General features: G+C 32.9%; 2 protein-coding genes across 9 annotated transcripts in view; both read left to right on the top strand.

Moving 5' to 3' along the window:
- Window positions 1-11,878, top strand: part of LOC124370496 (trihelix transcription factor GT-1-like) — a 36,116-nt gene extending 24,238 nt beyond the window's left edge. For 3 of the 8 annotated variants that reach the window (XR_006923187.1, XR_006923186.1, XR_006923188.1), the window contains exons 2-3: window positions 200-816; window positions 11,064-11,878. Coding sequence is in view for 5 of the 8 variants with exons in the window: in XM_046828788.1 (XP_046684744.1) it covers window positions 11,064-11,725 (662 nt within the window). In the remaining 3 variants the exon portion in view is untranslated. Of the gene's footprint in view, window positions 1-199; window positions 821-11,063 lie in introns of those variants that run through there. The other 5 variants (XM_046828788.1, XM_046828790.1, XM_046828789.1 and 2 more) reach the window with 3 other exon arrangements.
- Window positions 11,879-22,975: 11,097 nt separating this feature from the next.
- LOC124370498 (phosphatidate cytidylyltransferase, mitochondrial-like) lies at window positions 22,976-24,656 on the top strand. Its single transcript, XM_046828793.1, has one exon. The coding sequence runs from the start codon at window positions 23,105-23,107 to the stop codon at window positions 24,152-24,154; it is 1,050 nt and encodes a 349-aa protein (XP_046684749.1). The 5' UTR covers window positions 22,976-23,104; the 3' UTR covers window positions 24,155-24,656.
- The last annotated feature ends 1,039 nt before the right edge of the window (window positions 24,657-25,695 follow it).

Consider the following 25,695-nt stretch of genomic DNA (forward strand, 5'->3'; position numbering starts at 1 on the left):
TTTCCTAATTGAGTCTTCCTAATAGTTATTTCCTAACAGTTTGATTTATGAGTCTTCGAAGAATCAACAGTTTTCTTTACGCATGATACAATAGTGTTTTATTAAACATATTTTAGGCTATTTTTATATGACAAAAAAAGTTTTCCCTTTCTGAAACAAAACATGTGATACAGTTTAATTCTCATATTTTTTGTTTCAGAAAGGATCGCGTGGGATAGGCAGTCAGTTTATTTACTCATAAGGGAATACAAAAGGTACAAAAATGAGTTTTCAAACCCAGATGTGAGGAGACGTGATTATTGGGAGAAGGTGAGTAACAATCTGGCAGTGTCTGGTTACAGTTTTGATGTGGAACAGTGTGAGAAGAAATGGAGGAACTTGAGGAAGACTTACAAAGAAAATGAAGGCAAGCAAGTTGTAAACTGGCCTTTCTTCAATGTACTGAAGGACATCTTCTCCTCAGAGCCAGAATGCAAACAAGACGAGGGTTTAAAAGATTGTTACGATGGTGCAACTAGCTTCACGCAAGTGGGCATGGACATTCATGAAGAGAGTAGTTTAGAATGTTTACCTGAATATAATGAGGATTCCTTACCGCCTTCATGGTTCCTTGATTTTCTAGCAAAATACAAAGAGGACGAAAAGAAGAAAATGAAAATGCTTGAAGATATGCATAATGATGTCGTCAAGCTTGAGAAAAGAAAATGTGCTTTATTAAAAACTCTAATAGATAAACTTTCATAAAACGTTTGTGATTATTTATAAAGTGTTTATTTCTTATTCTTTTCCACAATAAACCATGAAACTTTTTTTTAAGTAAGTACATTTATTTTATTAATGATATACTGTGTATACCTACTTTTATAGCTAAACATTTAATTAAATAATTAACAATTAATTGGGTTAATGCATATTATTAATTAACACTTGGGCTTCCAATTGGTACAGTGTCCAGTCATAAACTGGGCAACATTGTCCTGTGTAAACTCTGGGAGTGTGTTATACAGTGTGTTCCAAATTGAAAGTAATGAAAGTAATGAAAGTAATGATTTATTCCATATTACACATAAGTATAAATAAAGCACAATATTAGGTTTGGAAATTTCACTGGCCACTCTTACAAGTACTGTGGCCAGGAATAAACTAGAAACAATTACAGTTTAGTGTCAGAGTCCAGATGTTATCACTTGCTTACAACCGAGGGTGACGTCTGTCAGACACAGCTGACCTTTGAAATATTGTTATATCAAGAATCTAACTTATGCTATAGACTATTTACAAAAGGAGACTGATAATCTTTATATTTTTCTTTTCCGTTAAAATTTTTAGAACAAGAAGAAACAAACTGCACATCATTACTATTGACATTTCTAGAATGTATATTAATTCTATACATATTACATCTTTCTACTTCTGTAGTTATTTTAATTTCGTAAGAAGCTTACATCTGAGATATCAAGTAACCAATTTTTTACTTTGCTGGCAAATAATTTTATACTCTTTACTTCTTTAAACGCTATAAGGTAATTGATTAAAAAACTTCGGTCCATTGTATACAAAAGAATGCTTAAAGGTTGATTTATTAACTTTGGGAACCCTAAAAATTCTACGCTGAATACTCCTTGTTCCATATACAAGATTTGTTGTTCCCATATTACCGCTTCTTGTATAGAAAAAGTCTAAGAACCTTATAAACGTACAATTGCTGAATAGGAAGTATTTTTTAAATTCTAAAAAAAGGGGAAAGGAGCTTTCTTCTCGTACTTGTTTTTTTTTAATATTATTCTCAAAAAATGATTTTGAATAACTCTAAGCCTTTCTATCAGATACTTGTAGGTCCCACCCCAGCACACAATTCCATACTGTAGTCTAGCGTCGACCAACGCAAAATATAAACTTCTTAACAGAGATTCAGAGCATATATTCCTCAAAAAATAGAACTTCCTTATTGACGATTTTAATCTGACTTGTAATGACGACACGTGTACATCCAGTTTATATTTCTCATCCAAGGCTATTCCTAGATACTTAAAAGAAGTAACTCTTTTTATTACTTCGCAAATCGCAGACATCAACAATACACTCTGCTGCATGATATTTCACATCTAAATTAAAGTCAAAACCTTGGAAATCAAATTAACATAGTTTGTTTTCTTTACATTTATAAACATTTTATTTGCTAAGCACCAGTTTCTCAGTTTTCTAATATCCTCTTTAAGCAGTCTGTACAGGGTCTCATATTGTTACTTGAATAAAAGAAAGCGACATCATCTGCGAATGCACTAGGTATCCCATTTAAATTCAATTCAAGTAGGTCATTAATGAATATCAGAAATAGGGCAGCGGAAAGGACGGAGCCTTGTGGAACGCCCACAGTAAATTGGTAGGGGTGTACTGACACTTTGGCCAACACGTACTCGTTGTTGTCTTCCTGTGAGAAAGCTTCGAAACCAGTCAAGTGTAACTCCCCTTACCCCAGCTGCCTCCATTTTTTGAATCAATATATTGTGACCTACTAAATCAAAAGCCTTTTTTAAAATCAATGAAAAGTCCAGTACATTTTTTTCCTGCATTTATAATACTATTATAGATCATGTCAGTTACTCTTAATAAATGCATCTTCTGTTGATTTTCCAGACCGAAAACCATACTGATTTTCGCTAAAGAAATTAATTTCATTTAAGTACTTAATGAGTCTGAGACCTTCATTAATTTTTCGAAGATTTTAGAAAAAAATATTTAATAAGCTGATTGGGCGGAGATTGTCTAATTTATTAGATCTGTCTTTTTTATGAATTGGAACTACTTCACAGGCTTTTAATTTACCAGGAAAGACACCAGAACTAAAACTGAGATTGACAATGTGTGCTAAAAAATTGGGGATATTTGTTTGGAAATTAATTTGATGAATGACGTGTCCATCTTATCAGGTCCAACTGATTTCTTATTTTTTAAACCTCTAATAACATCCAATACTTCATTTTCTGTAACTGGTACAATGAAAAAGGATGAAACTCTATTATGTAAGTTCAGAGAACCTATTTGCACTGAACCGGTATCCTGGGTTGATTGTACATTAGCAAAGTGTTTGTTTATGACCTCTACAAACAACATTTGGGGTCTGTTATCACCTCTCCATTGTCTAACTCGACACGTTAACTTTACTACTCCTGGTATTTCCTCCTGTCAAATTATTGATTATTTTCCATTGACCTGCAGAGTCTCCCTTGCATTCTTGTAATTTCTTAGAATAAAAGAGTTTTTTACTTCATTTATTTCATTAGTTTAAATTTTGACTAAAACGTTGAAAGTATTGAGAAAAATGTATGTCATATGGTCTTTTTTTTGACAGCTTATACAAGTATTTCTTTTTTATCCAATTTAGCCAACAAATTTGAATTTATCCAAGGACTCTTACTCTTAGCTTTACTTAGTTTATTATTTGTATCAATTTCCTTTTTACAATTATTCATAATATTACATAGAATATCATTAAAGTTATTAAAACACACTTCTACATCACTCATTAAAAATAAATCGCTTAAATCCGTATCATTTAATTTTTCATACACTAGATCAGTATTAATTATAAATCTTTTTTCGTTAACTTCAAGTTTTACGACTTGTTCAAAATAATTTCTTTTACACATTATTTTTAATCCTAGTAGACAGTGATCTGTTAAACTTAAGTCAAAAACAGCTGGCTGGAAAATACTTAAATCTTGGTGTCTAATGAAAATATGGTCTAAACTAGATTTTGATTTTACTGTTATTCTGGTTGGGACAATCTATCATTTGAGAAAAACCATAGCCACTTAACATTGTTACATAATTTCGCAATTTTTTGAACCATCAAGGAGATCTAAGTTTAAGTCACCTATGAGAATTGTATTATTTGCTATTTTAGCTAATTTTTTCTGAAAGTTCTTGAATAAAATCTACTTCTGAATATTTGTGAAGTCTATATAAACAAAAAATATTTAAATGCATGCAATCAAGATCAACCCTACAAACCCAAAGAGTCGGCAGCAGTTACCATATTTATATTTAAATTTGCAGCATTTATGTCCTTGTCCATATAACAAATGGACTCCTCCAGATCTGTATGTATCATTACAGCAGTGCAACATATTGTACCCTGGAATGTTTATATTGATCGACTTCGTTACTGCTGATCCATGTTTCACAGAGAATGACAATACTAAACCTTCCCTTTAATTCGACTCATTTCGAGAATAAAGCTGTTGAAATTTTTTTCTTAAACTTCTTATGTTAGCATAAATAATATCGTGGCTATTAACATCTAATCTATCATAAAAACTACTAATACAGTTTGAAAAATGTATCATACAAAAGTTAAGTACATTTAAATTTATACCTTCATTTATTTTTAATAGGAGTTTCTATTTAACCTCTTTTATTATAGAACATAACAATGACAATTAATTAAGGGATCATAATTAAAGGATAAGCAAATTATGTAATTGCAATAATTTGAAAAAATAGTTCATCATAGAAAAGGCTATTTGCACGTTATAATTCGATAGTACAAAAAGTAATCTACCTCTTAAGAAAATCATAATTTTTTCTTCGAAAACAAAGCAAAGCTTACACTTACTGAAGTCTCTCCACATCTTCAAGGCAGGTAATCCTCCTGACAGGTTCTCCCGATGCTTTTCCTGGCGAAGATCTTGGCATCCCTGCACCACGCAAACGTGTAGCCGATCTCCTTGCACTTCATCTTGAGCTTTGCTAGAAGTTGTTTGTTCTCAGGAGTCAGATGATCGTTTATGTACACACGCTGGCTGGGGAACCGCTGGTTGATCTGGTTGGCCAATAAAGTCTTCTTCTGCCTGTATTTGGTGATCCAATCCTCCTCTTTGACCTGCTGGTGAACTGCACGATGATGGCCCGGGTCTCGGTCCCTTCCTATAGGATGGTACTCGATGTGCAGTGGAGATCCCGTTGTCTCTCACCGTCGACTCCCAAGGCTGCTCCCAAGTCACACAACAGTTCATTTATATTTTCTTGCTTTGTAATTGGAACGCCGTTAATCTCGATATTGTTTTACACGAGAATACTGTTCTAGGTTCCTTACCTTTTCTTTTAATTCTGTTACTTCTTTTGTGAGGATTGCATTTTTATTTTTTATCTCTTCATTTTCCTTTTTTAGTTGATCAAATTTTGTTGTCAGTTGCTCCATCAAACTTACACGAGGTATCCATTTTATCTGACATAAATTGAACTGAGGTCGACAATTCATTTATTTCAGCTCTAAATGAAGTCATTTCCTTGAAAACCTCCAATTTAAAGCTTTCCAACAGCTTTACCAAAACACTCTTTGGTTAATATCTCAGCATCAGATGGCGTAGATTTTTGACTAGACTGCGAAGACAACGATCTGCAATCCTTACATCTATATTCCTTTTTCGAGCGAGTTTTTTGGCTCAAACTCACCTTTAATACATCCAATATGAAAACACATATCACAAGAACCCGAGCACTTCACATCAGTCTCCTCACTGGAAGTGTTCTTACAGACGCCACAAATTGCCATACTAAAAAATTATTGTGATAAAGATATCTATATATAGTACAAAACCTTTCGCAACACAAGGCACAATTAATCACGCACGGACAGGATAACTCACACGGCCGCACGGAACTTGTTCTAGAGCTCTTATCTACTCGGCTGCCTAGCCTGGACTGAACAATTGTATGCACACTGAAGGGATCTTGGAAACTATAAGAGATATAGCAAAGATTAAATGGACAAAGTTCTGCGTAATAACAAGACTAACAAATTAATGTGGTCAAGTTGATTATTGGTTGCGTCGTTCACTCGTTGCACTCAAAAAACTGTTTTGGTCTACAAACGTACACAGCTCTCTTATTAGTATCTATATTAAAATGGATTTTTTTAAATGACATCTGCATGAGATTCCTTTTAGGTTTTAAATATCATAATGAATAATATTTCAATACCAGCAAGTAGGAGGTGTAGAGTTGAGTCAGTATTTTTTAATACAATGACCAAAGTTCTTTTTTTACTTAATCAAAAGAAGTGATTTTTGTTATGGTATTTTTGATTTCAAATATACCCTATATGTTATACTTTCCTTGGAGTTTTCATCAAATAATTCATAATCCGTTTTTGTATTGTTTGTAAAGGGGATTTTTATTCTGATATTCAGATAATACACGTGACTGACATTTTATTGCACACAGTTTTCGAATCAGCTATTTAGTAAAACATAGAAATTATCAGACAAGGTTACTCTTAAAAGGACAGTTATTGACATTTTTGTAGTTGGTTAGCAAACTATCATGTTAGTTTAAAATGTTATTATAATTTTATAAAAAATAAAAATTATCATATAAAAATAATTAAACAACCTAATTAAATTTTAACACAGCTTATTTTGTTCTTAACCAAAAAATCCCACTAGTACATTTACATGACTTGGCACCATTGGATATTTTTATTTGTGAATAAATTACCAACAAAGTTTATATGCGCAGAGTTAAATGCAGTGTTGAAATTGTTGTAGGATATGTGTGATACAAATACATTATGGAACACATTTTGGAAATTAAACTATTACTGACATTTTTGTGACTGATTAACACAATAGCGTGTTGCTTTCAAGTTGTATCATATTTTTAAAAAACCAAATATCACATACAAATAATAAAGCAAACTAATTAAAATTTAACGCAACTAAGTGTATTCTAACTAAAAAAAGAATGTATTAAAAACTCAATTGTTTTAAGCAATAGGAATGTGAACATAAAGATTATTGCGGTTTTAATTTCATAAAAACCCCTAGAAAAGTATAACATATTAAATATGAAAATCTATAATCATATAAAACCTACTTTCATTTGATTAAGAAAAAATTGGTCATTGCACTGAAAAAAATGACTCAAACCCTGTACCTCCTGTTTGCTGGTATTGACAAATTTTTTAAGCTCAGGGAGTTATAATATCAACACTACTCGGTTCATAGTTTACAACGTACAACATTAACAGTTTATCTCCCAAGCAGCACAGTGTCCAGTCTTAACTGGGTAACATCGTGAGATAGTGTAGGCTCTGAGAGTGAATGTATTATACAGTGTGAGTTAAAAGTATGGATACACTCTGTTTAGATTTAGATGGATAAAAATGGAGGGCTGGAACTCAGGACACTGTTATAGGGAACAGCAGTGAGCTCTTTAGTCAATGTTACAACTTTGCCTATTTCCCCAAAATGGGATTTTGAGGGTGGCTCAAAATTTTTAAATGAAGACCCATTTAGTGACACCTCATTTGAAAGGTCTTCATAAAAGAAGAACAGTGGAAACTAGAGCTTTATATTACAACCTAGTAAAAAAATGGCTCATTGAAATTAATTAAGTTAAAAGAATGGATTGATCCTGTTCAACCTTTATTGGACAAAGATAGAAAAATGAGAATCAGGACGCCCCTCTAGGAAAGAAAAGTGAACCATTTCCTCAAAATGGGCATTTTGGGAGGCAGTTTAAAATTTTTAATGTGAAGTTACAGTAGCACTAGTAATTACAATTATGTTAAGCAACCGCTAAAACTTACTAACCCTTGTTTATTATATCAGATGTTCAAACTGCTGTCCCAGGACAGTTTGACAATGTCCAAGCCTGTTGTAGAAACTTAAAACGGCACGCTGTATGGATTCACACAGGATTTTTTTTGAATTTCCGCTACTATTCTGTCTCTAAGGTCATTAATGCAGTGGGGTTTCGTTTTATAGACATTGTTTTTAATGTGACTACACACAAAGTAGTCAAGTGGTGATAGATCTGACGATCTTGGTGGCAACTGGATACTTCCTCTTCTGCTTATCCAGCGATTTGGAACAATATTATTTAAATACTTGCGGACATGCAGACTATAGTGTGGAGGTGCTCCATCCTGCTGGAACCAAACTGCATTACAATTGGTTGCTAGTTAGACAGCTAGATAAACCTGATTTTGTAACATTTCCTTGTATACCTCGGCATTAAAGTTTTCATAAATAAAAAAAGGGCCCAACAAACTGATCCCTCACAATGCCAAGCCAAACGTTTAATTTTTCAGGGTGCTTGGTATATTACTCTCTCATCCAATGTTCTTGTTGAGGCATGAGAATCTTCTACAACAGACTGTAAAACGTCAAGTGACAATGATTCATTTGTAGCCAATTTTGGTCTTCACAGAAATGGTGTTATATAAAATTTACAGTCCACTGATATAATCTTTCTCGAAATAAGATGAATGTAAGCTACATGATAAATTCACATTTTTGTTCAGTAAGATAGATTTTATAGAAAGTGTCCAAAAGTTCCAACAGACAGACAAAACTTAAATTTTTCCAGCTCCTCAAGTGTTACTAGCCAGTATATCATTTTGTTATAATACGAAATATGCAAAATATCAACATAGGTGATTAAACCTACACTGGGTACAGCAAATCTGATGTGTCACATATGGACAACCTTATGGATGTCCAGGAGAAGTACATCACAAACCACAAATGTTGAGATATTTTAGTGCAAAGGTAGACCAATAGGTCTAGTCTACTGCGGAAATGACTGTTGGAGATGGTGGGGCTCCCTAAGTGTTCAAGGCAGTTACTAGACTGGCCATAAGGGTGTGCTACTCCTGCCCAGCTGAAAATGTTAGAGTTGACTTCCTCTTAACCGTCCTGAACATCTTTGGAAGCAAGCGCAAAGAACCTTTTAGGACTAGTTGGAATTAGAGGTTCTCTGCTTCTTGTAAAAAAATCAAAACAAAAAACATATTAATATTATGTAAAATTTGAAATATATGAGAGATATTTATTATTATATTTCAAGTAACAAAGAATTAAGTCAAAATTATTTTTTTCAACTTTATTCTTTAATTATAAATGTGTATAAAGAAATATTTAAAATTTGTCGTAACATCAACATGTTGATATTTTATAATTAGAATGAGCAACAAATTGGTATGGATTCGAAGACAGGAGTATAACCTCTGAAACTTAAGTCATCTTGACAAGATAAAGAATCAGTGTTGATCTTTAAAAGATATTTTTGTTGCCTTAGTTTTACTGCCCATGGCGGTGTTGTCTAGGTAGTGTGGCGGTTTCTGCTTTCAATTTCTGCCTTATTCATGGAATTCTGTGTTTAAATTAAAATAGTGGTTTAAAAATGAGAAGCTCAAGATAGCTTTAAGAATTCCATTTACCTTGATCAATGCCGACTTTATTTGTGATAAATAAAAGTCAGGATGGTAATTTAACAACAAACGTTTTCATATAATTCTTAAATTACATACTAAAGACAGTATAGTTGAACCTATCCTGTATGAACATTGAGTCTTAATCGGGTCTCAAGTTTCCGAGTTATGAATTATAAAAGTTGCAGTTGTATTGGAAAACACAAAAACCCGGTACATTTTTTGTTCTTACCGGAAGTTATTTGTAAAAAATTTCTTTTACATGTCTAAATGCAGAAATAAACTAGGTAAGTTTTAATTAACTACCGTAATTCTAGATGTACTAGTTATTTTGTTAATGTTCACACATCCGGGTATCTGTAATTTTTTAACCTATAATAAAGCGATTCACTCGGAAACTGACCCCACCCTGCTACATTATAGCTGCAGCTCTATTTGTGTGATTTTTATTTATGTGAGACATTATCTGTTTCTTGTGGCTTCGCACGCTTTTCGTAATCTTTGCACGTTTATGAGCACTTAAGGTTACTAAGTGAATTATATTTCCATCGCCGATGTAGGGTTTTTCTTCATGCCATAATAAAAAATCTGTCAAAAGTGTATATTTATAGCCTTTATACATGTACATGTACTTTAATATAAAGTGGTCCAACACTCAAGCATTAAGTTAAACAAGAAATTTACTTTAAAGACAAATATACATCATAACTTATCGCCTTCAAATAGTGTTTGGCTAATTAATTTATGTAAATGTCTGGTAGTTGCAGTTTATAATGTGCAGGTGCTTTGAAAACTGTTATCTTTTGCAGCACTGCTTGGTGTTGAGTTACATCAATGGACATAGCATACAAACCTTGTGGAAAAATACATATAAGTTTTCATAATGATCGGTCAAATAGTTTCCGAGTCTATCAATGTCATATATACAAACATCCTCTTTTATATAGATTTTGTAAATGTTGTCAAAGATGTAGCAGTTAGTAATACTAATCACATAACTTTAAGAAGTTAATTAGATAAAGACCACTGTTTAAAAGTAGGTCTGTACTAAATCCTGTAAATGGACAGGAGGTGGAAAAAGTCATATTGGCTTAAAAAAAAAAACATTAAAATGGTTATGCCAAAGTGCCTACTACAGTAATAAAAAAGGAAAGAGCATTTAAAAAAAGTTTTATTTTACATTGTTTTCCTCTTTTGTTACTGGTCTGTTTCTTGCCCAACTTCAAAAAACCAAAATAGTTCAAGTTCGAAAAAAAAAAAAGATAAAATGTACCAAAAATGTGTTGAACTGTCAGCCTGTTGCTCTGCTTCCTTCAATGTCAAAAATCTTTGAAGAAATAGCTTGTTTGCAATTAACATCATATCTAGAGCAATACAATTTGTTAGATGATATAGAACACAGTTTTAGATCTGAAAAAAGATCAGTCATAAGTGCTGCAGTATTCTTCATAGAGTCAGCCATTGAATCGGTTGACAAGGGTAAACATATAACAGGTATATTCATGGACCTCTGAAAAGCTTTCCACAGTGTCAATAATTTAGTTTTAACGTAAAAGATTAAAAAAGCTTGGTGTATTGAAAACACCTCTAAATATTAGTTACAGAAAACATTCCTAGTAGATAGATACCAATACATAAAAACCATCATTGAATTCAGAACACTGTTATAGTAAAAGCATTGTATAAAAAACAGGTATTGTCAATTGCTATAAAGCCCAGACTATATACATGGAGAAAATTTGTAGAAACTATTTCATAAAATTACTTTTAATGACTTAAGTAAATTTTAAACTGTTTTATAATATATTAGTCAGAAATAGTAATTTCTGGGATCTTGTTTCAGACAAATCGGATAAGCAAGTGTGGGACCAGAACATGACTTTATGTTTGATCGATGAATACAGAAATCACTTGCAAGATTTTCTCTACCCACAAGGGACAATGATAAGAGACATCTGGGAAAGGATAAGTCTCAACATGCATGCCAAGGGTTATAAAATTTCTGCCGGGGTTTGCGATCAAAAGTGGCGTCAGTTGAAGAAAACTTTCAAATACAATCAGACAGAAAGGAAGATCAAACCAAAGTGGATATATTACGAGGCACTAGAGGATATCTTGAACAATGATGAAATCACAAAAAGGATCAGTTGGAAACAGAGATCGACGATTAAACAGCATCCTCAGTTTTCCACTGAAGAGGACACTTTCGTTGACGAAGAAACTGTTAATGACAATACAAGGGAAGATATAAACGAAGGTCCTCCTAAATGGTTTGATGTATTTTTAAAACAATATCAAGAAGATGAGGAACAGAAACGGAAAACATTACAGAAAATGCATTCCGATCTCGTAGCTTTAGAACGGCAAAAGTGTATTTTATTAGAAAACTTAATTAAAAAGATTCCTAATCCTGACACTGTGCCAAAAATCATAGGGGCTGTAAGCCTCAGTCAAGAAGTTTTTGAAAACGATGAAAAATTGAACTGTACTTTCAATGGTGTTTAATAAATGGATTAATTTTACTACAAATCAAGCTGTACATGATACATCAAGCTGACTCCTTAATAATAAAATGTATTTCAATGATGTAATTATTTCTTAGTGTAAACAATAAAAAACATTGCTGAAATGTTTGTACAAATATAAAATGTTTGTAAATAAAAGGATGTTTTTAAGATATTGAGTGTGAATGTTTTTTCAGGAGTGTAATAGATTTACTTTTAAAGTTTTGAATAATAGTATACAAGTGTTCACACTGTGTATATGATATGAAGTTAATAGTTGTACAATACATAAAACTATAGTAGATTATAGTGTTGAGAGTGAGATGTGCTGCAAACCACTGCCATGATATGGTGCCAGATTAAATTAATGTATGGTGAATAGCAGCACTAACTCACCGATGCGCCTAAGTTTAAGATATTAAAACAAGTACGCCGAGGAGATCGTTGGGGCTTGGATCTATCAGTCCTTGCACACTTAATTTTTAAAAAGCCAACACAACACTTTCCTAATGGTTGAATTAGTATTGTGTGGTTTTTAGCTTCTCACTTTTTCCATAGCTTACTTTATGTATATAGTGTTACATCAGTCCAAGGTCACATACATCATACATCCAAGATCTTTCTAGTGCGTTCTGCAAAATCCAAGGGATATTTCTCATTTTTTACATCTAGACTCATCCTGAAGCCAATGTTCTTCACAAACAACAATAAAAGGTAAACATCGCTACTTACATCTAAAATTTGTAAAACAATCATGTCATTCGTTCTTAAACCATTTTAGTAAGCATGTTTGAAGTTTATTTTTGACAATGGAAGGATCGTGAAGAAAACAGGATTTTTCCGGACATTTGCCATCGTTCAGTGAAACAAAAAATCAGTAACACTACGTTTCGAGATCTGCAATCTGATCTCTTCTTCAGGGTCTCAATGGTCACCTGACAATTGATAAACAATTGATTTGTTATTAATGTAAAGTAAATAAGTTTACATTGATGTAATTTATGATTAATTGTAACTAAATCGAGTCACGTTCATACAAAGAACTTTATATGCATATAACAATTTTTGTCATCTAAGGTTTCAATATTATGGAGTTAATAAATGTTTGACAGTGTTACGATTATATGAACATGCCACAATTTAGAGTTATCTTATGCAAATTAAACATTAAGTATAAGTACAAGTATTGTACTGACAAGCAAGTGGTATGGCACGATGCAGTCTGGTCTAGAATACTATACTTGAGTATGTACACTGTGAACATTTGTAAGGTTTCTCATCTGTGTGGGTTAAAATATGGTCTCTTAAACCTACACTAGTTATACAAGCATGACTGCACAATGGACATTTGTATGGTTTATCAACAGTATGGATTAACATATGCCTTTTAAAATTTCCGCTAACAGTACTTGAGTATGTACACTATGAACATTTATAAGGTTTCTCACCTGTGTGGGTTAAAATATTGTCTCTTAAAGCTCCACTAGTTTTACAAGAATAACTGCACAACAAAACATTTGTTAGGTTTCTTACCTTTGTCCATTAACTTACACATTATTAAACCTCAAAAAATTTCTGCTTCATGTAAATTAACATTTGGGTTCTTAAATCCTCAGTTCAAGTATATGTATACAGTATTATGAACAGGTATATGGTTTTTCTTTAGTATGGATTACAAAATTCTTTTCAATCTCTAGCAATACAAACACAGTAATTCAGGGAATATGTGTAATTAACTTGCACATTTGATCCGAATTGTAATTGTAGTACATGTGTTGCTGCTCAGGTAACACGTTTTGTCACAAGTGTGGATTAATGTTTTATGAAAATTCCGCTTGTAGTTAATGTTAAAATATATATTTTTCCTTTTTAGAGCAAATGGAATAGTGATGTTATTCACTTAAGAGTTGTTGGTTATAAACTGTTAACTTAAATTTATGAAGTTGCTTGGGTGGTAAGAGAATATGAGCTTTGTTTTAATAATTAATTATTAGCAGAAAGGCTCAGCCAATGGAAACATAGGCATTTTTACTTCTCACAAGCACTAACGTGCATATATTTGCCTTTAATTTCCAATAATGATTAGTTAAAATCACTGTTTTTCTGAAGACGATTTCAATTAAAAATTAACATTACTCCACCTTATTTTGACTAAAGATGTGTTGATTGCTAATATATTTTTATTGTGCAAATTTAGATTATATATATCATGAAAATTTACAATAAAGTAGCTGGGAAGCAAATGTGTTTGTTTCCTCCTCCTGACAAAACACCTATAGAAAATATTCTTCCTCTGTGGCCGTTAGTGCCATCAAAAATATTACAAAATCAACTTGTTTCCCAATAAGAGATGAAATAATATTTTGTTACAAAACTATAAAGAGGAAATAGACAACGCTGTGGAAATTTTTAATTATACTGTTCAGAAATCTGCTTGGAGTGCAACGCCTGAACTTAATAATACAACGTGTGGTAATATCAATTACCCAATATATATTAAGCAGCACATTGCTCAAAAACGTCGCTTACGAAGAATATGGCAAAATTCTAGAAATGTAAGAGATAAAACAATGTTTAACAGAGCATCAAGACAGTTAAAGATTTTGCTTAAAAACTTAAAAAAACATATGGTTTCAAGAATTCACTTCAAATCTCTCCCCAACTGAAGCAACAGACTATTCTTTATGGAAAGTAACAAAAAGCACAAAGAAACCGCAAGTGCCCATTCCTCCAATATCTAAACCAGATGGTTCTTGGGCGAAAAGTAACAGAGAGAAAACTGATTTGTTTGCTGCATATTTTAGTAATGTTTTCAAACCATACCCTGTAGATAACAACTTTGATAATAGACATGTTGTAAAGGAGTTTCTTGATTCACCTAACCAACTCTCACTACCTATTGGCTCCTTTAAACCATCTGAAATATATGATGAGATTAAAAATCTTAATCCCAAAAAGGCCCCTGGTTATGAGTTAATAACAGGTAAGATACTACAAGAGCTTCCTAGGAAAGCCATACTCTTTCTTACCTTCGTATTTAATGCTATTTTGAGGCTTGAATACTTCCCATCACAATGGAAGGTGGCTCAAGTTATTGTTGTTCCTAAGCCAGGAAAACCTCAAAACGAAGTAATGTCCTACAGGCCAATCAGTCTACTACCTATACCTTCTAAATTATTCGAAAAGTTATTTTTAAAACGACTTCAGGTTTTTATAACTGAATGCAATTTAATTCCCAATCATCAGTTTGGTTTCAGAGTGCACCACTCCACTATCGAACAAGTCCATAGAGTAGCTAATATAATAAGGCAAGATTTGGAATCAAGAAAATTTTGTTCTGCAGCATTTCTCGATGTGAGTCAAGCCTTTGACAAAGTGTGGCATGAAGGGCTTCTATTTAAAATAAAAAGTCATCTACCTCACACTGTTTACAACATTATAAAAATCTTATTTAGAACGAAGGTATTTTCAAATCAAGTTTGATGATTGTCTTTCAGATCTGAATGAAATAAACTCTGGTGTACCTCAGGGAAGTGTACTAGGACCAGTGCTGTACTTAATTTTCACTGCAGACATTCCAACTAATCAAAATTCTTTGACAGCAACATTCGCCGATGACACTGCCGTACTGGCATCCCACTCCAACCATGTTGTAGCATCACAAATTCTACAAACTAACTTAAATTCTATCACAGTTTGGCTTAAAACTTGGAGAATTAAAGTGAATGAAACTAAATCTGTTCACGTCACATTTACGTTGAAACATGACACCTGTCCACCAGTGTTTTTAAACAACATTCAAATTCCTCAAAGAAATGAAGCTAAGTATCTGGGTGTACATCTCGATAGGAAGCTGACTTGGAAACCACACATATGGAACAAAAGGCTCCAATTAAATTCAAAATTTTCAAAACTAAATTGGCTTTTTGGGAACAAATCCCATTTATCAATAGAAAGCAAACTGTTGTTGTACAAGACTGTTCTAAAGCCCATCTGGACGTACGGAATTCAACTGTGGGGAGTTGCTTCTACATCAAATATTGAAATTATACAGCGTTTCCAATCTAAAGTTCTCCGAAAGATATTACAGGCCCCATGGTATGTTCGTAATGAAGTCATTCACAGAGACACGAATATCCCTTTTGTTACTGAAGAAATTCCAAAGTTCTGCATCAAGTATCAAAACAAATTAAACTCTCATCCTAACTACTTGGCTATTAATCTGCTGGACAACAGTGATCATCAATTTCGGCTAAAAAGACATGATTTCTTAAACTTAGCTGATCGATTTTAAAGATGAACAATCTCTTAAATGTTTATGTTAATTAAGGTTAATGAACTTTGATTAACCATGTCCTTAAGATTTATCATCAAATTTACTTATTGTTTGTTGTATATAAACAGATTGTAAATAAATTAAAGCCAACAAAAAAAAAAAACAAAACTATAAAAAAGTGTGTGGTACTAATTTTTCTGCAAGAACCAAAACAGCAATGTCATTCTAAAATTATTCTGCTGTCATAGAAGAATAAAAAAAACCAGTGCTGTGTTCAGCAACTATACATTTCGAGTGGTATATGAATCGCTTCAATACTAGATTGTTTATTTACTATAACATATGATATGAGATTAAGCAGGCGGTCCAAATCAATTAATATCCCATTGATTGGTGTTTAAGGGACGAAAATAAACAACAAATATCTATTGAATGGCAGTCTTAGCATTTTCCTTTTGAAAAATGCAACAAATATTATTATGTGGATGAAGTAAACATTAAGGTACCCTAAAGTTAAGTGATGAAATGTATTAAAAACTTCAGTAACTTTTTGGGATAGTTGACTGGGAATATGTAAATATAATTTTTGTCTTGGTTAAGTTAAAACTTTGTTTTGTGGTTAAATCTACGTCGTAGAAGCAGAGATGACATGGCAACTAGTTTTGAGTTGCTGGCCATTATAGAGTAAATCTAGAACTTAAAATGAGTCGTAGGCCAGTAAGATGGTTAAATAGGTATTTTCCACTAACAAAATTCAACTTATGTGAAGTGGTACTTGTAAACATTTATTGATATTCTAATGTTTAAAATAGCCAGTAAAAGTTGATAGAGTAAATGTAAAAAATCACCTAACACAAATTATGGTATATATTTACTTCAGCCACTGCACACTTTTTGCCAAAATTTTAACTTAAAATAAGAAAATAAATTTATAGGATACTAGTACCATAGTTATAAAAAAGGTAGGAAAGCCTATATATTATCAGAAGTTATAGGAAACACCCCTGGTCATCGATATTTGAACTTTTAGGTTATATCTTGAATAGTCAAACAATCTAGGGGACCAGGGGATAACAAGCTAATTTCGAGATCAGATCACGTAAGAAAACCTAGACCGAAATACCCCTATGCCAAAGGCTCCACCGAGCCCGCACTGCTGGCAAAAAAAGAAAAACATCCTCGAATAGTACCTAAATTCGAGCTCAGATCACATGAGAGCCCCTTTCCAATAAAAGACAACCGAAATGCCCCTGACCATTACTATATGTTAATAATAACATAATTAAAATAAAATAAAACTAAAAATTACATTGCATTTTATTAAATTATAACAGTGATGGCTTATGAGATTTATATTTATGATGGAACAGGTATCTTACCCGTAACAAATCATTTATTCAGATTGAAACCCGCGATGGCTGTGCACTGGTAGCATCGTCAAACAAACACGTCATATAGACTCCAGAAGAATGCATCAGTGGTGTAGATCCTCATCGGTTTCCATATTATGGGAGTACACATTTTGTTTAATATATTCCTAAAAGTGTCACAATGTCCTATGAAAACTTAGTGGGTTATATACCAAAATGCAATAACTGTTGAAAACAATGCCACGAAGTAGGCTAGTCCTGGAAAGGTTCAACTTAACTAAAATAGTCGCGTTCTAAAGAGTTATTCCAAGGAAGCAGAAATAAAATTATATTACAAAAATTGACAACCTATGTAATCAGCAGCCAGGTACGTTTCATGCTTTCTTAATCTTTTATATATGAGAAAAAAATCATAGTTCAGAACGGGAAAGAATGCCTGTTCCAATTTTTATTGTATTTAGATTAAATATATCAATGAACAAATCATTTAATAATGATTGAATTTACCAAATGTGCCCGCAATTCTGACTACGAACAAAAAACCATCTTCGAGACAGTATATAATTTCACAGATCATAATCCTAGAGGGCTAGATGACGAATGCCTCCAACGAACAATGTGGCCTCTGTCAGCACCTCACTAATTGTGAAGGAAGAAAAAACAAGGGATGTATGGATGTAATAGCTATCAAATGGTCACGAATTTCGGAAATCAGAGCGATACCTTCGGTGCTGCCGTAGCCTGCACTGTCTAGTGTATTTTTAGTTAAACATCAACGAACATTAACCATTAAACATAGGACGAAAAAACAACGAGATTCAACTGTAACAAACGCGTAAATAATAAAAGGAATATTCTTCCTGTCTTTGGGCGATTATTTAATCACACTTAAATGTTAAAAACGCTGAAATATACGTTTTATTTTAAAACAGCAACACCACTCTCAACAATAGAACCCATTATTGAAATCGGTGTGTTTGTGAAACTCGCTGAATATTGAATTATCCATTAAAAGCGTCTGAAAAAGTGCAGTTAAAATGTTTAGTTTCATTTTCCTTAGCTAAAAACTCTTCTATTATTAAGATGTTACCGATAAACTACACTGCGGCACATCAGATTCATGAATATTGCTTACCGACTTAGAACCCAGATCGCTGGCATCTGTATCATGAACTTGAGTGGTTCAACGCTATTTCATTCGAGCAGTTTGGTTTCATGTATTTTTTAGTTCTAGTTGAAGATCTATGCCATGAAATAGATCTGTAACTCCTTAAAACGCGCAGATGTACGGTTGACCTTATTTTCCTCCACGAACTTGTTAATAGTGAGGTGGATTGCCCTAACACACTTCAATATATTGTCGTTAAAACTATCTCTTCCACTCGTTCTACGAACTGTTTGTGGGATAGCATCACAGAACGATGTATAGTATATGGCAAACAGCGCAATTTCACGTTTCCAAAGAGCAGGAAATGACATAGCAGCGAGGGTGAACTATTTCTGGAATAACGTCTCGTTTAAGATCTAGTTGATACAGCCATATCTTCCACGGCACCAGACCACCAATCAGGTACAGTGTCTCTAATACTTTTAGATAATATCTAAAGGCCCCAAAATCAGATTGATTTGGCACAGTGTGATTCTGTTTTTAGTAGGTGAAACCTTACAGTGATACTTCTTACATATTTTGAATACTATTTAAAATATAATAGTTATCATAACATGAGTATATTATTGTAAAATTGGAGACAACCCTTGAAAGAATGTAAAATAATATAAACAAAGTAGGCGGTATATTAATCCAATATTTTTGCATCAACAGTTATAAAACTCAGCAATATGAGATTCTTTTCTCAATAACGTTATGTTATTATCTTGGCAGTCAAAGACGTTAAAATTCAAACACTGGTACACACACATACATATATATATACATATACACATATATAATTCAAGTTTTGATTCATTGTTTTGGATTTTAACGTCTTTGATTGCCAAGATAACATATTTTTCTGGAGAAAACATATGTTAATAAAATATATATATTTCCACAATATACCATTGATAATTACGTCAAACTAGACAGTGTGGTCGTCTCACTGTGCATAATGCATATTGGGGCTCTATGGGCAATCAAATGCTTGAAGGAGAAATCTAGTGAACATCAGCTGGAAATGTCTTATTATGCGAAGTGTTTTGTCGTCTGCTCTAACAATTATGAGTTGGAGTATATCAATACGCTGTGGCTATATGGCCGGCTACCGTCTGTAGATTATACAGACGGGCGATGAGTGGTGACGTCACCGTGACGTATCGAAAGGGCAGCCATAACTGTCACATTTACACCACTGCCTTAGAAATATAAAAAGCACAATTTGTAGACTATTTTATTAATTGTTATTATGCATTGGTAATGTATTGAACGGTAATGTAATAAAAGTGTACGCTTAAATAAAATTAAAAAATTATGGTTGCCTGTAAAGTCGGTTTTACGGGCGAAGATTTTACGTGACAACGTCTTTTTCTCGGTAGAATATTTATTGATATGAATATTATTAAATTGCACAATAGGAACAAGGAATTGAATGAAAATAAGAATTGCACAAATTTTAACTATAGAAATATATTTTGTTTACTAAAACATTGTACATAATTTGAAATTAATTAAAATTTGTTATTGTAAATGGTAAAGTTGAATAAAAACATTTACTAAAATTGGAATTTGAAATTCTTGCTAAACACAGTTAAATTCTAACTCCGTGCGTGGTGATTGGTCGGTTTAGTTCGTTTGTTTGGTCGCACTGTTATGACAGGTTAGAGGTTATAATTTGTTATTTTAAATGTTTGACTAGCAATACGCGCTGTTTCTTCTCAATCGACTGATTACGATTGATTGCAGAGTGATTTAAACTAATAATTTACTTAACACTATCAACATTTGTCAATAGTATGACATAACCTATAAACTCAGGTTCTCAACTTTTGTGTCAATCTAACAATTAATCAATCAATCATAGTTTACGATAATGAAATATCAGTGTACAATTATTTACCTTTATTTGTTGTAGTTGTTGTAAATGACGAATCTAAGCACTCCACATTTTCACGAATATACATAGTTATCTGCTTTATCCCGTGCGGCGGACCCACGGTTATCTGCTTTATCCCGTGCGGATCCCGTGCGGCGGACCCACTGGACGGGCATCGTAACGTTACCGGGCGTTACACTTTTTCATGAGTGACTCCGAGCCGCAACCTAATTTAAGACGTTGTCACGTCAAAAGAAGAAATATACACTAAAAATTAACTATGTACCAGAATCTACACTTCGTAGTTTATTAAGATACAGTTTTGTTTCTCGCAATTTTACTGGAATGTTTCAATTAATAGTCATTAAGAGAAATCATAATTAATTATAAATAATTTTTGTCATATTAAATGTGTATGTCATTTAATAGCATAAAATAACTGGAACATAATTTGTTTTATTTACTAATAACAGTCAAAATGGTTATGATTTCATTGTATTATTGTATGTAAGTGGTAAGAGGGAAATTAGTCTCTCGTCTTGAGATATTTGAAAATTAATTCTTCCATTTACAGATTAAAAAATAGTTTTATTATTAATCACTTATGTATTATCGGACTTTAGCAGGACTGTAAGTTCTTATAGAAGGGATATTGGTACAGTTTAAGTATATAGGATACCTCGAATCACTTATTCTTAATTGAATATGGTCCGTATTTTCTTTATTATTGATAAAAGTTTTCAACTGGTCAAAAGAACTAAACTTTCTACAACCCGCCATTTTAATAACAATTAGTGGTGGGAATAACTGGATGAAAATAACTGGTTAGTTCGGTTATTTTATTTTAACCGATTAGTCGGTTATTTTTGCTGCATCCAGTTAAATTAGTCTATAGACTAATTTTTCTACCGACTAATTTTTCTATAAGTTAACTGATTGTGCAGACTTAGTCTGTACTTGAATTAGTCGATGATTCTGATCGGTTATTTTAAATTAGTCTTTAGATAAGTTTTCTACCGACTAATTTTTCTATAAGTTAACTGGTTGTGAAGACTTAGTCTATATTTGAATTAATCGTTGATTCTGATCGGTTATTTTAAATTAGTCTTTAGATTAGTTTTTCTACCGACTAATTTTTCTATTTAAGTTAACTGGTTGTGAGACCTTAGTCTATATTTGAATTAATCGTTGATTCTGATCGGTTATTTTAAATTAGTCTTTAGATAAGTTTTTTTACCGACTAATTTTTCTATAAGTTAACTGGTTGTGAACACTTAGTCTATATTTGAATTAATCGTTGATTCTGATCGGTTATTTTAAATTAGTCTTTAGATAAGTTTTTCTACCGACTAATCTTATATATATAAAAATCTTGAGTCACGATGTATGTTGCCAATAAACTCCAAAACGACTGAACCAATTTCAATCAAATTTCACATGTATCCGTAATTTAGTCTAACTTAGAAGATAGGATAGTTATTATCTGAATTATTCGCTTATGTCGTGAATATAAACGAATAAAATGAAGAAAAGTTTTCAAAGCGCCTGCACATTATAACCTGCAATTACGAGATAGATACGTATATTAAATTTTTCTATAAGTTAACTGGTTGTGAAGACTTAGTCTATATTTGAATTAATCGTTGATTCTGATCGGTTATTTTAAATTAGTCTTTAGATAAGTTTTTCTACCGACTAATTTTTCTATAAGTTAACTGGTTGTGAAGACTTAGTCTATATTTGAATTAATCGTTGATTCTGATCGGTTATTTTAAATTAGTCTTTAGATTAGTTTTTCTTACCGAATGATTTTCTGTAAGTTAACTGGTTGTGCAGGACAGTCTATACTTGAATTGCTCGTTTATTTTTAATAAGTTATTTTTATTACTGAAATATCGTTCTTTAGCGATTAACTTTCGTGATTCGTAATTAAAATAAATTATAGTTTTGCAATTTGAACGGTAATTATCTTGTAGTGTTATAAATGATATATGATAATATAACATTTTAAAATGTTATGGACTATAACGTATGCACAGAAAAAAGTAATAATACAATTACAGAATTTCGTTTTCAATTACGGTTCTGCCAGTGAGGGTTTGCTTGGGATTTTTTGATTGTATATTAAGGTCCGAACTCAGACCGGGTTTTCGTACAATTTCTTCCGGAGCCAGTCACACGTCTATATGAAGGGACTGTGTCTGGTGGGGGGACACGACGGGGGCCCGACCGAATATCTTTACCAGGGCTCGCCAAAGCTAAAGTACGGCCGTGAGTAAATTGGCCGCGCCGTGCCGCGTACCTGTCTCAACAGGAATGGTTCATTTCCCCACCACCCCATCCTTAAAATGTGGATTGAATTTAAAAGGTAATCGGTTATTCATTCGACTAAAATAACCGATTAACGACAAAAATAACTGACTGGTTAGTCGGTTATAAAATCCATTCGGTTATCCCATCACTAATAACAATGCACAGTGCTGCTTGGCGCTTACTAGAGCTGCTTCAAAACCTTTGCGTCACAGTCTCTGACGTCATAGTCATTCCCGTTCTTTGAAACCAAGACCGGTGACCGGGCATATAGCCACTCCGATATCAATATCAGTTGCAAATTGTAGGTTATGTTGTAGTTGATTTGTTGTGGTTGTAGGCGTTTATCACAATAATGTTTGTGACGAAATGAAATTAGTCACCTCAACGTTATAATGGCGAAGACTGTTTCTTCATTAGTAGGAATTTCGCCTTTGTATGCGCGAATCCTATCTTGTTTTCCAGCCCATAATTTTTCTTACTGTTTTGCTTATGGGTCTGGTGTGTTCAAGCAGGATGGTAATAAAACTTCTAAACCTATGATTGATTTGATATTTGTTGTTGAAGACTCCTCTCAGTTTCATTCTGAAAATATTAAACTAAATCCAAAACATTATTCTGGTTTGAAATATTTAGGTCCTAAATTAGTTTCGTCCATTCAAGAGCATTGGGGTGCAAATGTTTATTTCAACACCCTTATACCATTTGAAGATGAAGGTGTGACAATAAAATATGGAGTTGTTGCAAAGAAAGATCTCATCACTGACCTTTTGGATTGGAACCATTTGTACTTAGCAGGAAGATTGCATAAACCAGTTCAGGTTCTTCAAACTACGAGTAGTTCCGAATTGAGATCTGCCTTGCAACTGAATTTGCATAATGCTCTTCATGCAGCTTTGCTAATTTTACCAGAAAATTTTACAGAACGGTCTCTATACAAAACAATTACTTCATTATCCTATGGTGGAGATTTCAGAATGATAATTGGGGAAGATAAAAATAAAATAAGAAACATTGTAGATCCCCAGATTGAGGCGTTTCGTGTTTTGTACAACCCTGTAGTGAAGACTCTTCATGATTTTGTTGATGTACCTACAGAAGGTGGATGCGACAGTAATTGCAGCCAAGATGCTTTTCCTGAGGCCAAACTTCATCATCTCAACCAGCTCCCGAGAACACCCCAACGTGCTATCGTCAGGTTTTGGAACAAACAGTCAAGAGGGAAACGGCAAGACACTGAAGATGTGTTACGTGCTGTGGCTCACGATCCAGATTGTGGTGAAGTGTTAAAACTATGCTTGAGTAATATTGTATGGAACTCTAGTATTACTCAGAGTCTGAAAGGTATTTTTACTGCTGGTTTGTACAAATCTGTAAAATATAGTGGAAATAAACTGTATAAAATGGTAAAATCAATGAATAAGTGGCCAAGTACTACTTTGTAGTTTGTTGGTTGTCTCATAGCAAATCATTATTTAATATCACTGGTAGGCATTTTGCTTATACATTTTTGAAGCATTACACAAATGTACAAAATCCAGGACATACGTAAGTATAATCTATTTTTCTGGTAATACATTTATTATGGGTGTGATATTTAAGATACAAACTTGAAACTTGTCAACTAACTCAAAAATCCTGAATCCAGAGTTGAATGTGATGTAAGAAATACATTTAACTTACAATTAGAAATTCATATTCTTAGGGTTTTTGCAGATTTGCTTGGTATTCCCCACTACACCGATCAGGTGAACAGTACGTCATGATTCTTTGTATTTAGATGACCACTATACTGTTGATCATACGTAGATGTATCATATGGCATTTTCCTAGAAGAAGATACATATAACAACATAAATGTAAAAGTTAGGAAATAGGCTATTTGTCATCAAATGATTTAATTAATTGCCTATGTAAAAAAGAAATAAAGCAGAATATTCAGTTTTGGTATCTTATTTTCTTTACAGCCTTACTGACCAATTTCTGGAATGTATCAATGTCATTCTGTATTAATTATCCTACAATATATTGAATTCCCATCCATAATCTTAAAGTAAAATACCATAGAAGAAATAATAGTAATATCAGATAAATATCACAGACATTTACTTTTATAGCCTGTAGCGCACAAATTTCTTCTTAAAACCATATATATATAGAGAGAGAGAGAGAGAGGGGGAGAGATATGATGGAGTCTTATGAATTTTTTCATATGTAAATATTGTTTATCAGGTGTACAATTGTAATCCTGATTTAGCCTGTGACAGCATCAGAAACCAGACTTTGCACTAACAGGATTGTGAACTTGAGCTATTTAAACTCAACATACACATTGAATCAGCCCTTCGCACCATAGCTACGTTACGTGTAGAAAAATTATGAAGGAAACAGGATTTTTCCGGACATTTGCCATCGTTCAGTGAAACAAGGAATCAGTAACACTACGTTTCTTCTTTCACTGAACAAGGCGTTGTTTCACTGAACAATGGCAAATGTCTGGAAAAATCCTGTTTCCTTCACAATCCTTCCATCGTCAAAAATAACCTTTAAACATAGAAAAATCAGTTTCACCATGCATAGAGATTGTGTATAGAAGATTGTAGTACACTCAATTGTGCAATTAATGAGACAATACCTCTTCACCTAGATTACACTATATTTTGTAGTATAGGTGTCTCTGATGTCGAAAAGATACAATAGTTCGTTTTGAGCATCTTCGTTGTCGACTGTTTTGGATCTATTAAGACTAGATTCCAGAAGTCAAGTCTTTGACACCGCCAGATTTCAGACGCTGCATTAAGAGGAAAGTGAACCGGAACTAAAGTCAACATTCACATTGGATCAAACATTCCAACGATAACTACATTATGTAGTGCCTGTCTTGTTTCCCCAATAAAAAAATGCAAATACAAAGGTCTCGGAAACCCACATCGGTCAAAAAGCGTGTACTTCTAGCCTAAGATATTTTCAGCACCATAGTATATTT

This window comes from Homalodisca vitripennis, unplaced genomic scaffold (genome assembly GCF_021130785.1).
Source record: "Homalodisca vitripennis isolate AUS2020 unplaced genomic scaffold, UT_GWSS_2.1 ScUCBcl_231;HRSCAF=1720, whole genome shotgun sequence".
Taxonomy (NCBI): Eukaryota; Metazoa; Arthropoda; class Insecta; order Hemiptera; family Cicadellidae; genus Homalodisca; species Homalodisca vitripennis.

What these genes read in the sequence shown, in the direction of transcription:
- LOC124370498 (XM_046828793.1), top strand. Translation starts at nt 23,105, where the DNA reads ATGGCGAAGACTGTTTCTTCATTAGTAGGAATTTCGCCTTTGTATGCG.